The 12,307-nt window shown below is 36.0% G+C and overlaps 1 protein-coding gene across 3 annotated transcripts in view; it reads right to left on the bottom strand.

Moving 5' to 3' along the window:
* LOC135078103 (protein TIS11) overlaps positions 1–9,668 on the bottom strand; it is a 42,974-nt gene extending 33,306 nt beyond the window's left edge. For all 3 annotated transcript variants that reach the window (XM_063972680.1, XM_063972678.1, XM_063972679.1), the window contains exon 1: positions 8,938–9,668. Coding sequence is in view for 2 of the 3 variants with exons in the window: in XM_063972678.1 (XP_063828748.1) it covers positions 8,938–9,000 (63 nt within the window). In the remaining variant the exon portion in view is untranslated. The remainder of the gene's footprint in view (positions 1–8,937) is intronic.
* Positions 9,669–12,307: the final 2,639 nt, after the last annotated feature.

Below are 12,307 nucleotides of genomic sequence, written 5' to 3'. Positions count from 1 at the left end.
ATAATGCATTATCTATAATACATAAGTACGGTAAGTTGTATTTGCTTACTCACTCAGCACGTCTGCTCTTTGTCTGTTTATTATATTTTCAAAGGTTCTATGCAGAGTTTACTTTCAGGAGTCTCGACAAAAGGTTAAAAACACATACAAGGACACGTCTGTATAATGTATAGATAATGTTGCGGTTTACTCATGGATAGCTACATCAGTAAATATAAACACTAAATCTTTAGTTAGAGGATTTAAATTTTAATTTAGATTAAAATGTAGGCTCTTGAAAGAAGCAAATAATAATTCAAATATCGATCGATATCTTTAATCGTACTATTAGCGGACGAGTTGTTATTATTTTGATGTTCGATAAGTAGCACATTGACTTTACGATATCATTCGATGTGATGCATTATATTGTTTCCTAATCGTGAGATTAAATTTAACCCATTTAGACCGATAATTATTTTTGTAAATAAAAATTGATTTTTCAGCAAAAACTTACAAAGGGAAGCCTAAAAATCGTGAAAAAAATATTTAAAAAAATTATCCATGAATAGGGGGCCGTGGGGAGCCCGTACCATATAGGGTACAGTAGGTCCATAAGCAAGCAAAACATAGTTGTTGTTCAAAGAAGATTTTTATTTATTTTTGTATGATATAAAATAAAAATAAAATCATATAATCACTAGTATCACACATGGCATATCTTTTGAGACGTTTTCTGTGATACTAACCACATTTGGTTCTTTTTTCCTACCTTCTCTGAAGTTAGTGAGGATAGCTGAAGAAGACCTGGCTTCTTCTGATTTGTTACGTTTAGTGCTATCCATAATCGCATTTAGCAACACGACGATGGAAATTTAGCAAATCCATCGAAGAAAACTCTGAGGGTTATTATTTACATTGACACTATCTTTATCACCTAAATCTTCGTCAGTCTGATCATCATTAGCGGTCATCTGACAAGACAGCAGTAGAAAAATACCAAAATTGCTTTATGTTTGCTGAAATTATCAAATTTTTCATGATTTGTGGCAATAAAGTGAAGCATCAATTGCCTCGAACAAATAAAAATAATAAAAATTAAATTGTATTTTTTCACACGATTTGCTCATGCATAGACCTACTGTACCTCATACGGTACACCTATTTTAGACTGGAATAAACCGTATAAAAATAATCTCAATAATATTTTTTTTTGTAGTCATGATATCTATTGTACTCTATTTTTTAAATAAAATTGATAAATAACATAATTTACCATGAATAATAAGAAATTATACCTTCTTAAATACATTGTTAATATTTTTTTTGTTTTCTGTCGAGGAATTTCATAAATATTTCCGAAACCACTTGTTAAAACATATTTTTAAATATTTTTATGTAAAATAATCACTTTAAGCTTACTGTCACAATCATTTTTACAAATTAATAACAGTTTGGTACTTCGAAATATTTTCAAAAAGATACCGTACCACATAGGGTACGGTAGGGCTAAATGGGTTAATTTGTGTTTATCTGCAATTAGTGAGATATAAACGGAGTGTATATTTCTTATTGTTAATGTTGTTACAATGTGCAATAAAGTTACTTATTACGTATTCTAACAGGGTAACGTGTTGTCTATAAAATTTGCTTTACCACTAATTGAAGCTTTATTTTTAGAACACAGTCACAACTGTGAAACGCATATGAAGATAACAACAGACCGGATATTGTGTGGTCCATGCTATGGTTATTGAGGAGTGAAACTAAATGAAGCAACATTAAAATGTACAAAGACATCATTGGAAAATAAATGAGCTGGCTTGTGGGCGGTGACACGTCCACAATGCCGCTTGGCCGGCATTGAACCCTAGCATTTGCTCTGCCGAAACAATTAGCAACGCGCCGCGAATCTAACGAGACTATTTACTAACACAACGTTTTTATCTGCTTAGTACCTACTATGGATTTCAATTTACATCGCAACTGCCTTACCAACGTGATGACCTTCACCACAGGACTTGTTAAATTAGCAATGACATTATAAAATTTAATTTGGGTTTTAATTATTTCTTAAGATACTTGTGAAGCTCCTAAATGACATTTCGTCTAGATAGAACATCTCAGTACAAATATTTGTAAGCATGATTTTGAATTTTAAAGTTTATCGCAAATACGAATCGAGATCGAGTATTCTGCATTTGAATATTGACCCCGTTTTACCTCACGAAATAACTATTCGTTTTTTTAAGTTACTAAACAGCACTCATTCTTGATGAAAAACCTGTTTACTTTAATGACTTACAGAAATAGCTATGAGCCAACAATGATAATGTGTCGACCCGTACAATTCTAAGGTCAGGCCGTTTTATTACCATATCACTGAATACAGAAAACGCGAACAGTTTCAAGATTGTCAAAATATTTTCACAATAGAAAATGAGACTATCATTTTCATTGTTATTCTCTTGTGTGAACTGCAAACCTACACGTTCATAGCGATAGGTACTGGCTTCCATTCGTTCGTATAGGCGATAGACAAGCCTTTAATTATTTTAAATTATCGACTGTTTCCTACAAAGCAGCTACGTTTTCCAAGACTGTCAATTGATCATTTACAAACATTTGGTTAGCTGTCTGAGTAAATTAAATTAAATTCAGCAATGACTTGAGTTTAGCAGATAATTAAGATTCACCGCAATGTGGGTGGCAAGGCGATTGCCGCAACTTCTTATGACAGGGTCGTCGTGTGAAACCTCCATCTACGTTAATTCAGCGTCTAGTGTCTCTGCGAGCGAGCCTCGGCGCATAATGGCATCTCTAAGTTGAGCAACGGATCTCCAAGGTGAGCTACATATTAAAACTAAACAATATTCACGCATGTTTGGAAAGCGTGATACCTTGAATAGTTGACCACACATTGGTCTTGCTGCGGGTGTCACGTTCTCACTCTCGAGGCCGTTGCGCTTGGAGGGAACAAAGGGTTGACTCACGTCCGGACTCCGCCGTCGGAGAAAGGAGCCGGGCTAAAAATAGTCCAGTGGCGGTTAATAGTGCGGCCGTTGGACCTGGCCTACGCAGCTCACTCTTGCCCTCCTGCCTGACGCAAGCTCAATCATCTCCACGACAGATTACAGCCAATGAACGCCGTCGTAAGTACTCTAGCAATCGGACTGTGCCAACTAATCGAGTAGGATTTTCCGGTACGCATGTTTGAGATGTAATTACCTACACGCTCAAACGTTTATCTGATCAATAGCAGGCTCGGGCAAGCTCTGTGATGTCGAGCGAAGCGTTAATCAAACAGCGTCGACCGGTTGCACTCAGTCAACTGTTATAGAAGTGTACTTTTCCACGTGTGTTTATTTCGTTGCATAAGCCTCGCGGAGTGACGTGATAACATCGTCAAAGGGCTGAGCAGGCGCAGATACATTGTATGCTCGACGGTTTATGAAGACAGCCGAGTTGCACCTTGATAGCGAGTCGATGCTACACGAACCACACGGGATCACATTTCGCCAATCGAGCATGAGAGGAAATATTCTAAAATTACTTATTGTGTACATACAAACGCTGCGTTGGCACTACTAAACTCCCACGACCAGCAATTGTTTGCGTTGCACTCGAAGGTTTCTGCAACAGCTAGGTGTTGAGAAACGGCGGAGGTGTCGACTTTAACTTAGAACCGGCTATTTGTGAAATCTTTCAAGTTTTCATTGCGAAAAGTATGGAAAGTTTAAAAGCAGAAATGTATCATAGAATTAATAACATGCAAATAATAGCGCACAGATTTATTACGGAAGTTTATGGTTTTCTTGCGACAATATTTTGAATCGTGAGACGAACGAAGCCTTTATCAAGTCCACGTGAAAAGCTAATCGCGTCACGTGACGACTTTTTTTCTATGGCACAGCCACAGCACACTTGTTCATTATTTTTAACGACATGGCCAGATAATGTTACAGGAAAGCAGCAATGGCATTTCACCTGAATCTTATTTCCTTATTCGTCGCTTTATAATTCAGATCCTTGATAAGAAATGCTGTTCAATTACCAAGCTGTGCGGAATAATTGGGCCCGATACCAATCTGGAGGCATGTTTGATAAAGATAGATGGGCTTCCTCTTATTACTCGTATGACCGATGTGCAAAGTAATAGGTAATAACGTGTTAGGTGAGCAATACAGCGAGTTGCATGCGAGCGTGGCGCGATTGCACGCTCCGCCGCCCCACGTGATTATACGCCTTACTGACCAACTAACAACTAGCGAAATAGGTAACACAACAAATGGCTAGTTGCTATTCGCGTTAAAGACCGAACCGAACTCGGTGGCAAAGTTGCTGGCTCACGCAACAACCAAACCCGAGTGACTTAATCTGCAGTTACTAACAAACAAATAGCAACTAGCTAGCTACATATTAAACGTTTCGTAAGGACTTTCAATTAGTCAGAACCGGAGGGCCACTTGCATGGTCCTTGTGCCAGTACTAGTTAGAAATGGTATACACTTACAACAAATGAGCTATTTCCCTTACAAGACGACTTTGCAGAGATTATCCTGTGATGGCATTAGCACAATAGCGAGTTTTGAAACTATTCTTGTTTGTTGTTAATTATTTATTTCGCAAACGTTAATTTACCAGAACAGGTTAACAAATTGGTGCTTGATTAGGTAGTCATTCCAGCATATTATTATTATTCTATCTCATACGACGTAAGAATATTAACAGGCCTCCGTCACTCGCCTATGCCGGCCGAGATAATTACCTACAGCGCGCGACAACTTCAAGTTGCAAATCAGTCAGGGCCGCCACGCGCCTGTGAGCACACGCGTATTTCTATACACGCTCGGTCGATCATCGTCACAATCAAAGTTTATTGTTCCAACAGCACTGTTATCCTTCTTTAATGGAAAATCGTAATATTTAGGAATAATAATTAACTGTAGTAATTTAAGTAATTTAAAGAAACTACACTTTTTAAACAATTTTGAAATACTTTGACAAAAAACTGTAGTAAAAAAAATATTTTAGCTAATATAAACATTAACTTTACTTCACCGTGTCTATTTTCCGACACTACACCTTTTAAATCCGTTTGTCCAATTTCAAATTATCGCAACACTGAAGTTTATTAATAGGTACTTTAAGAGATGGTACGATTATACAAACACCACTAGATTAAAGTTTACCAATCGTAAATACAATAAATGCTTCTTTATTTTATGTTTTTATTTATTTTACTTTGCTTATACAACCCTGACGCTTGAGCTGTGGCGTAGATCAATTCTGAACACAAAAAAATTGCTCTCTTGCGAGCGTAGTAGTAAGGTGCGATTTCGAATGCACCATGTGCGTTGGATATTTTGCATTATTATTATTACCGTTAAAATGTCGGCATCCGATCCTACACAAAGGAGTGCAATTTCTGTTGCTACTATTATGTATTCTGTGATATTAATCAAAACTCAGACTCAGCTCACATACATAAACATACTTGCAACTTAAAAGTGGTCATACCACTAACACACACATAAAGATATTGCGAACTCAGTATGAATAACAACGGACTGTTATCGCCACGGAACCCTAAACATATTATTCTGCAAGTTAGCGTCTGTGTTACGCCCACTGGTTACGTTTCAGTATAAATCCTACATGAACATTTAACCTGATCTGATGCCACATTGCAATAATTCTTAAGCTACGAAGCCTAAGGGTCCCCACAAACTGGGACTACGCTTCAATTGTGTTAGCACAAAGAGAGATATGGGACAAAGAGCTCTTTATCTGATGTGCTGGGCACAAAAAATACATTCGACGCAATGGTTAAGCATTATTACAGACAAGCGGCAGGTAGACGGTTGTAGGTGTATTCACAAGTCCAACGGTTAAGTTTTTTTTTTCTCCGAGGATCACTACCAAAACTTTCAAAAAAAGGAACACCTTTGAAAATTCCCACTGCGAATTTTATTGTGCCACCGAATAAAAGCAATGCAAAAGTTGTAAGTTAAAGGCGAAAGATGTGGTGATAAGTGAAAAGAATAGCAAAACATAAATTATAATAGAGTAAATAATGATAGTTTCGATAAAATGTAATTTTATGCGTTCGTTAAATCGTTCTTCGTTTTTATCTATGTTCAATGACCCAACTCGCTCCGAAGTAAAAGATAAATTATGGCAAAACCTATTAAAATAAAATATTAAAATTTTTACTAATATTGCAAAATTATGTAGAAGTATCTTTTGTTAATGTTGTTGTTTATAATCGTAAACAAAAAAAAAATATAAATAATATGTATCAGTCAGTACATAAGAGCACAACCCCAAGCAACAAGTGTATGTTATTTAAGGAAAAGAGTACAAAAACCTGAAGCAGGTAGCGTATGAGACGACGAACCATTTATAACTATGTGATTTAGCCAATAGAACCGGTTTTACATCGTCACCGTAAAGATAGGCCGAGGGTCGGGTACACCACGCGATTGTGATCTCTACTTGGACAGCTTTAGATCCGTTTCAAAGAGCTCTTATTTCGAGTTTTGGTAAGAACAACCACGTATGTATGGCGAGACACCCCTGCCGAGATTCGAAAGGACCATAATAAATAGAATGTCTGGAGAATACACGTTTTGTAAATTAAAAACATAGCCCTCCTTCTGGCGCAGTCGGGTAAAAAAGGATTGTTATTTAATTATGTTTGGTACCTATACCTGACAAACATACAAATTGCATGTAGGTACCTATTTATATTCTTGTATGCTGATTTTATTTAACAAGTGAACATTTTAAACTACAAGTCACATAAAAGTACCTACCTACCTGCCTGAGTGAAAATAATATTCACGTTTCCAAGGTCAAACTTTATAAGTTCATTCAATTCTATGAAACTTATTACACATGTCTCCAATGAAAATTAACGCATTTGTAAATAATATAAATTACTTATTATAAGGAAACTGTGCACATATTAAAGTTTCCCTTGTTGTTGATGCATTGAGTAATAAGTTGAGATGCATCATTAAATTGAATCTCGAGTGATTTTTAATTATACACAAAATCGTGATGGCAGTTAGTAGATACAAGATAGGGAGGTAACTAACTAATAGAGATTAACTTTGTCAGTCAGGTTAGCTAGTCCCATCACACGGTTACACGCAACCAGTACTGCAACAGGTTTGAAACTTATTTTCCGTATGGTGCAATTACCAGGAACATTGACTTGCGAAGTATAATATCTATGTACGTGTATGTATTATGTATAAATAATGTACAAAGCTGTTTCTGCCGTTTACTGAGCACATCTATCTTTTCCAATATGTTAAACAAGACAGAAAATGTCCATTCCATTATCTAGCCAAGCCAGACAGTGCTATGCTATCTTAAGCACTATGTTAATACCATTATTATTTGATATTAATTTAATAAATTCGTCTTACAGATCACAAATAACTCGCAGCCTGTGAATTCATTTTAAAGTTAAAAATCGATTTTAAATAATATTTTTATAGGGTAGATTGATATTCTATTATTGCTACTTTGTTCTTTGCTTTGACGAGAGATCTCCTGGTATTGCATTGTTTGAATGTTTGAAAAGCAAATTAGTAGATAAACTGAACTGGACAACTCGTAGTTTGTATTTAACTGCACCACAGTCATAATAAATTCTAAAAAGTTTAGAAATAAATAAAATAAATTCAACATTGATTTAATATTCTACAATGATTGATATTATTACCTCAATAACATTGAACTTGACAGTGGTGTATAGTTTGTCGATGTCATAACAACCGTCGTTATGTAACAAAGAAAAATAAATAAACGTGTAGTAAGTATGTATAGTAGGTAGGTAGGTATTATACACATTACTAAATGATGTAAATTTATATTAAGAAAAATGCAGACGCGTGTTATAGATAGATTCTGCAATGTTTCAATATTATTCAACATAAACACGATGTTTTATAATAATAATATTAGGTAAGCGTGTATTTCAATGTACAAACAAAAAAATACGAAATAAAATACCTACTTAATAAACACACAAATAAATCAAATATTAGGAGTTACGTTCGTTATGGATGAGACTGACATTGACCAAGTTTTCGGAGGTAGAAACTTATTAAAATGCAATGATGGAGGTGTCGTCATAATTATCTATGTTTTTAAAACATATTATTATGGTTGTTAATTAATAAGATTATAGCTATTTTTATACCTACTATTATTTTACAAAATTTAAAAAATAAGTAAGGCAAGTCAATCTTATTATGAATAGGAGGTAAATATAATACAAATTATGCCATACCAAGCCTACCTACGTGTACCTACCTCCCAACAAAGTAAATAACTACACACCTACCTATCATTCACTAGATTTATTAATATTTTTACATCGTCGTAAGGCAGGTATTTAGTAGGTTATTAAATACATACCTACTGTGGATAGCCTGAATATTATTGTCATACTTTGAGGATTGGTGATAAATTATGACGATAAAGTTTATCATAATAAAAAAAATTACAATTGCCTATTGTAGGAAGGTCTCATGAATATTTTGGTAGACACCTTAACTTAGTCTGGCTGCAGTAGGTAATTACCTAGGTACCTACTTATATTCAAAGCAGCTGATTAACAAGCTAGGCAGGCTGTTACTTCGTGAAGTAGTAGATACCTAGCAAGGTACCTTAATCGTGTAACACAACAGAACTGGAAATTATTGTAAATCTAAATTTACTATCGTTACGTTACACAAACAGATGTAGTTTTAGGTAGGTAACCTGCTTAGTACTTAACTCAAACCCGTTTAGCAATCTGAATCTCTGTAAGTTTACCGAATATTCGAACTCATATTTTTGGCCTAAGGATCAGCTAGACACACAAAACAGTGAGGGTACGAAATTCAATACATTTGGCTGCCGCCTGGCGGTAAATAATAAAAAATTAAACAAACATACCTTCAAGAACAGATCACCAAAGTCGTACAGCGCAGACTGATGCATTATGGCAGTAGACATCATGCAAAACTAGCTCGAACACTCAATCCAGGTTTCTAATTTCTTGGGTAAAATCTGCGAACGTAATCACTGAAGCACGAATTTGGAAGGTCGACGAACTCACTGTAATTTTTTGATAAGATTTCGAAATGTCCACGATAATTCTGTACTAGAATTTTATGAAAACTTGTTTACATACATAGAGATGTTTTGATAATTTTGCAAGTCGTTGCGTGTTTGTTTTTCGTTAGTTGACCACAGATTGTGTCCGAACTAGTTGGCTGAGGGCTGTATTTTTTACTATGCCCTTTTCTAAGCAGCCAGATAAAATTTTTGAACACAATTTCGCAAATGTTGCGAAAATGTACAAAACAGTCCTTTGTTTCGAAGTCTTCTTCACTTTTTAATTTTTGCGTCTATACGGAAATACACAGTTTTGGTCAAAATTCTGCGCGAACTGCATAAAAGTCAACTTTTCAAATAAATACTTTTTAGTTTTACTCGAAATTATACTCCAAAAGTTTTTAATTCTGGCGGTATAAATCGTTGAATTAAAAAAATAAATCGCAGAGTCAATGTCCGCGCAAAACGCACCACACGATCATTCCGTATCACGCTAGCTCGCGCACTGAGCTCCTTGGTGCGGTGCGCGCCTTCGCCCGTGAATCGCGAGCCGGCGCGGCAGCGGGCGGGTGGATTTTGTTTTCAAATCAAACAGCACAGCACGATCACGTTTTGGAGCGAGATTTCCATTCGGGTGTATTCGGCAGATATCGGCTGTTCTCGGGTGTTTTGTTGTTATCCTGCCCGCCGCGCCCGTACAAAAGTTTGCGATACTCCCTCAAAGTTTTTACCCCATGCACAAAGTTGTTTTAGTACTGAAATTTCCGATATTTAGTAGCAAGGTCAGTCAAAACTTAAAATTAATACAAAATACAAATACAAATACAAATCTATTTATTCAAAAGTAAGTACATGCATATAAAAAACAAGCAACAAATGTTTAAGTACAGACATTAATGTATCTTACAAAATATTATGATTCTAAAAACATTGAGCTTTGCTTCAGTAGCGGCGTAAGGGGGGGGCGGTGGGGGCGGCCCGCCCCGGGTGCCAAGCATCAGGGGGTGACACAAGTCGCGCAGATTAGTACTCACTGGCATATCTGCATGGCAAATCTGCGGTCTATGTCATGATACGGGGGGGTGGGGGGTGTGATTGTCTTTCAATCTTCGAATCGGTAGGTAACCCCAAAATCCAGGGGGTGCCATAGGACTTGTGACGGGGGGGGGGGGGGGGGGGGGGGGTGATCGCCCCGGGAACCAACCCATGCTACGCCGCCACTGCTTTGCTTCCTAAGTTAGGGCAGAGCCACAGTAGATAAATCAAACAGTACGGAAGCTTCATACAAACTAGGCATGGAAATGATTGCTATTTTCCGTTCATTTTCATTTCATGAAATGATGATTTTTATTCATGTGATTTCACATGCGAAATTTCACAGGCAATGATTTTTATTCGCAGTGTTAAAATATAGCTCTTTCATATAATGTGCTACTTTTAATGAAGTATGAATTATGATGAACGATTGCTAATTAGCTACCTATATTGAATGTGACTTAATATCTGTTTGATTTTATGTCGCACAACAAAAAACAAACAGTTCCACAGCACAGTATGTATGCAACAAAACAATCACTAACCGCGCGACAACCATTACTTGCTCAGTGCGCGCGACTAGTGAAAAATCATTCATTTCATCTGCCTGCTATCTAATGAAATCATACGAATTATGACAAGGAAATCTAAACCTTACTCCTTTGAGTTTAAAGTTCATATTTAAAATGCTCAGTTTCGTTCGTCATCACATCTCTTGTCCTTTTCTAACACGCACATGATCAAATCATTCCTTCTTACTCGCTCGGTCACTTATAGGTGTACCAGAATCTCATGGCAAACAAAAATATTGGAAAAGTGTGTTTTTCATATGGCCATTGTCTATGGCTTTACTGTCACCTGTCAAAGTAAATCAAGAGATCTGTCAGCCGCTGCAGAAATTTTGTAATCTCTTCATGCCTATTTGTTATTTTTGTGAAAAAGTCGAAAAAGCTCAAGCAAATCATATTGTTTTCAATGTGTATTGTAAAATAGGGCATAATTCAAACTCAATCTTTGATTTTAAAGCGCGTCGTTGAGTTGACAGTAAGTTGGAGTGAAATGTTTTGATACATTTAGTTTATTACCTAACTGCGTCAGAAGGAGGGTGGGTTATGTTTATTTTTAAATTATTCTTACCTAATAGCTGCTTTATCGGGGTTTTCAGGTGTTTTATTTTCATACATTGGTGCAGAGGAATAGTGAAAAAGTTATGACCATGTAAAGAAAGTTGAAAAAGATTTCATCAAGCTAGTTTGAGTAATTGAAATGCTGAAAGAGCGATTTATATTATACAGGGTGGAATTACATCCTGTATTTTTATTACATCGATCGTTAGGGTTAAGTATAAGGATGAAATCTCTCTAACAAACTTGATAAATCAAATGAAAGGAAAACCATGAAATCTTAAATTATTTTGATAATGTTACAGAAAATTGTATAGTATAGTAGTGAATTTTCGAAAAAAAATCGAAAATCTTTGAATGCAGTTCTCTTTTTTTTTTTCAAAAATTAAGGAATGTTTTCTTTCAGTAAAATTTTCTATCTACAGTATTAAGAGTACTTACCCTCCAGGTGGCATTTTCCACCCTGTATAATAAACCTCTTTAACTTGATCATCTATTGAAGAACAAGAAATGCAAGTGGAGTTCTTAGAATCGTTTTCTAGTTCTGAATGAAGTGATAAGTTATAAGTATACAGATAAGATATAAAATGTATAGGTAGCCATTCGTACTTCATGTTCATTAATATTAAAGTCATAAATAAAAAAATAGATCGTTTAATCCAATTTCCCCAGTATTGCACTCAACAAAGTTTATTTTCCCCATTTGCCATGAGATTCTGGTACACCTATAGCAGAGCAGCGCTCACGGACTTCGCTCGAATGATTGAACGAAATTCATGTGATTCGTGATTTCGTTGACTGCGAAATTATAGCAGTCTATGTGAAGAAAAATAGCAGGTGTGATTAATGAAATTCATTTCATATGATTTTTCACCTGCTATTCATGAAATGTTCCATGCCTAATACAAACGCTCGAAATCAGACTCACGCACACAGACGCACGCTTTACACGAGCTCTAAGCGAACCTCGCAGTCCATCCGTCGCGAGTGTCGCGCGCGTTGTGTTTTTAATAATAATTTTATTGCATGCACTGTCCGCTGTATTTTTA

Source organism: Ostrinia nubilalis, chromosome 14 (genome assembly GCF_963855985.1).
Source record: "Ostrinia nubilalis chromosome 14, ilOstNubi1.1, whole genome shotgun sequence".
NCBI classification, from domain to species: domain Eukaryota; kingdom Metazoa; phylum Arthropoda; class Insecta; order Lepidoptera; family Crambidae; genus Ostrinia; species Ostrinia nubilalis.
The sequence above is the reverse complement of the archived record's forward strand: the minus strand, read 5'-3'. Positions and strand labels throughout refer to the sequence as shown.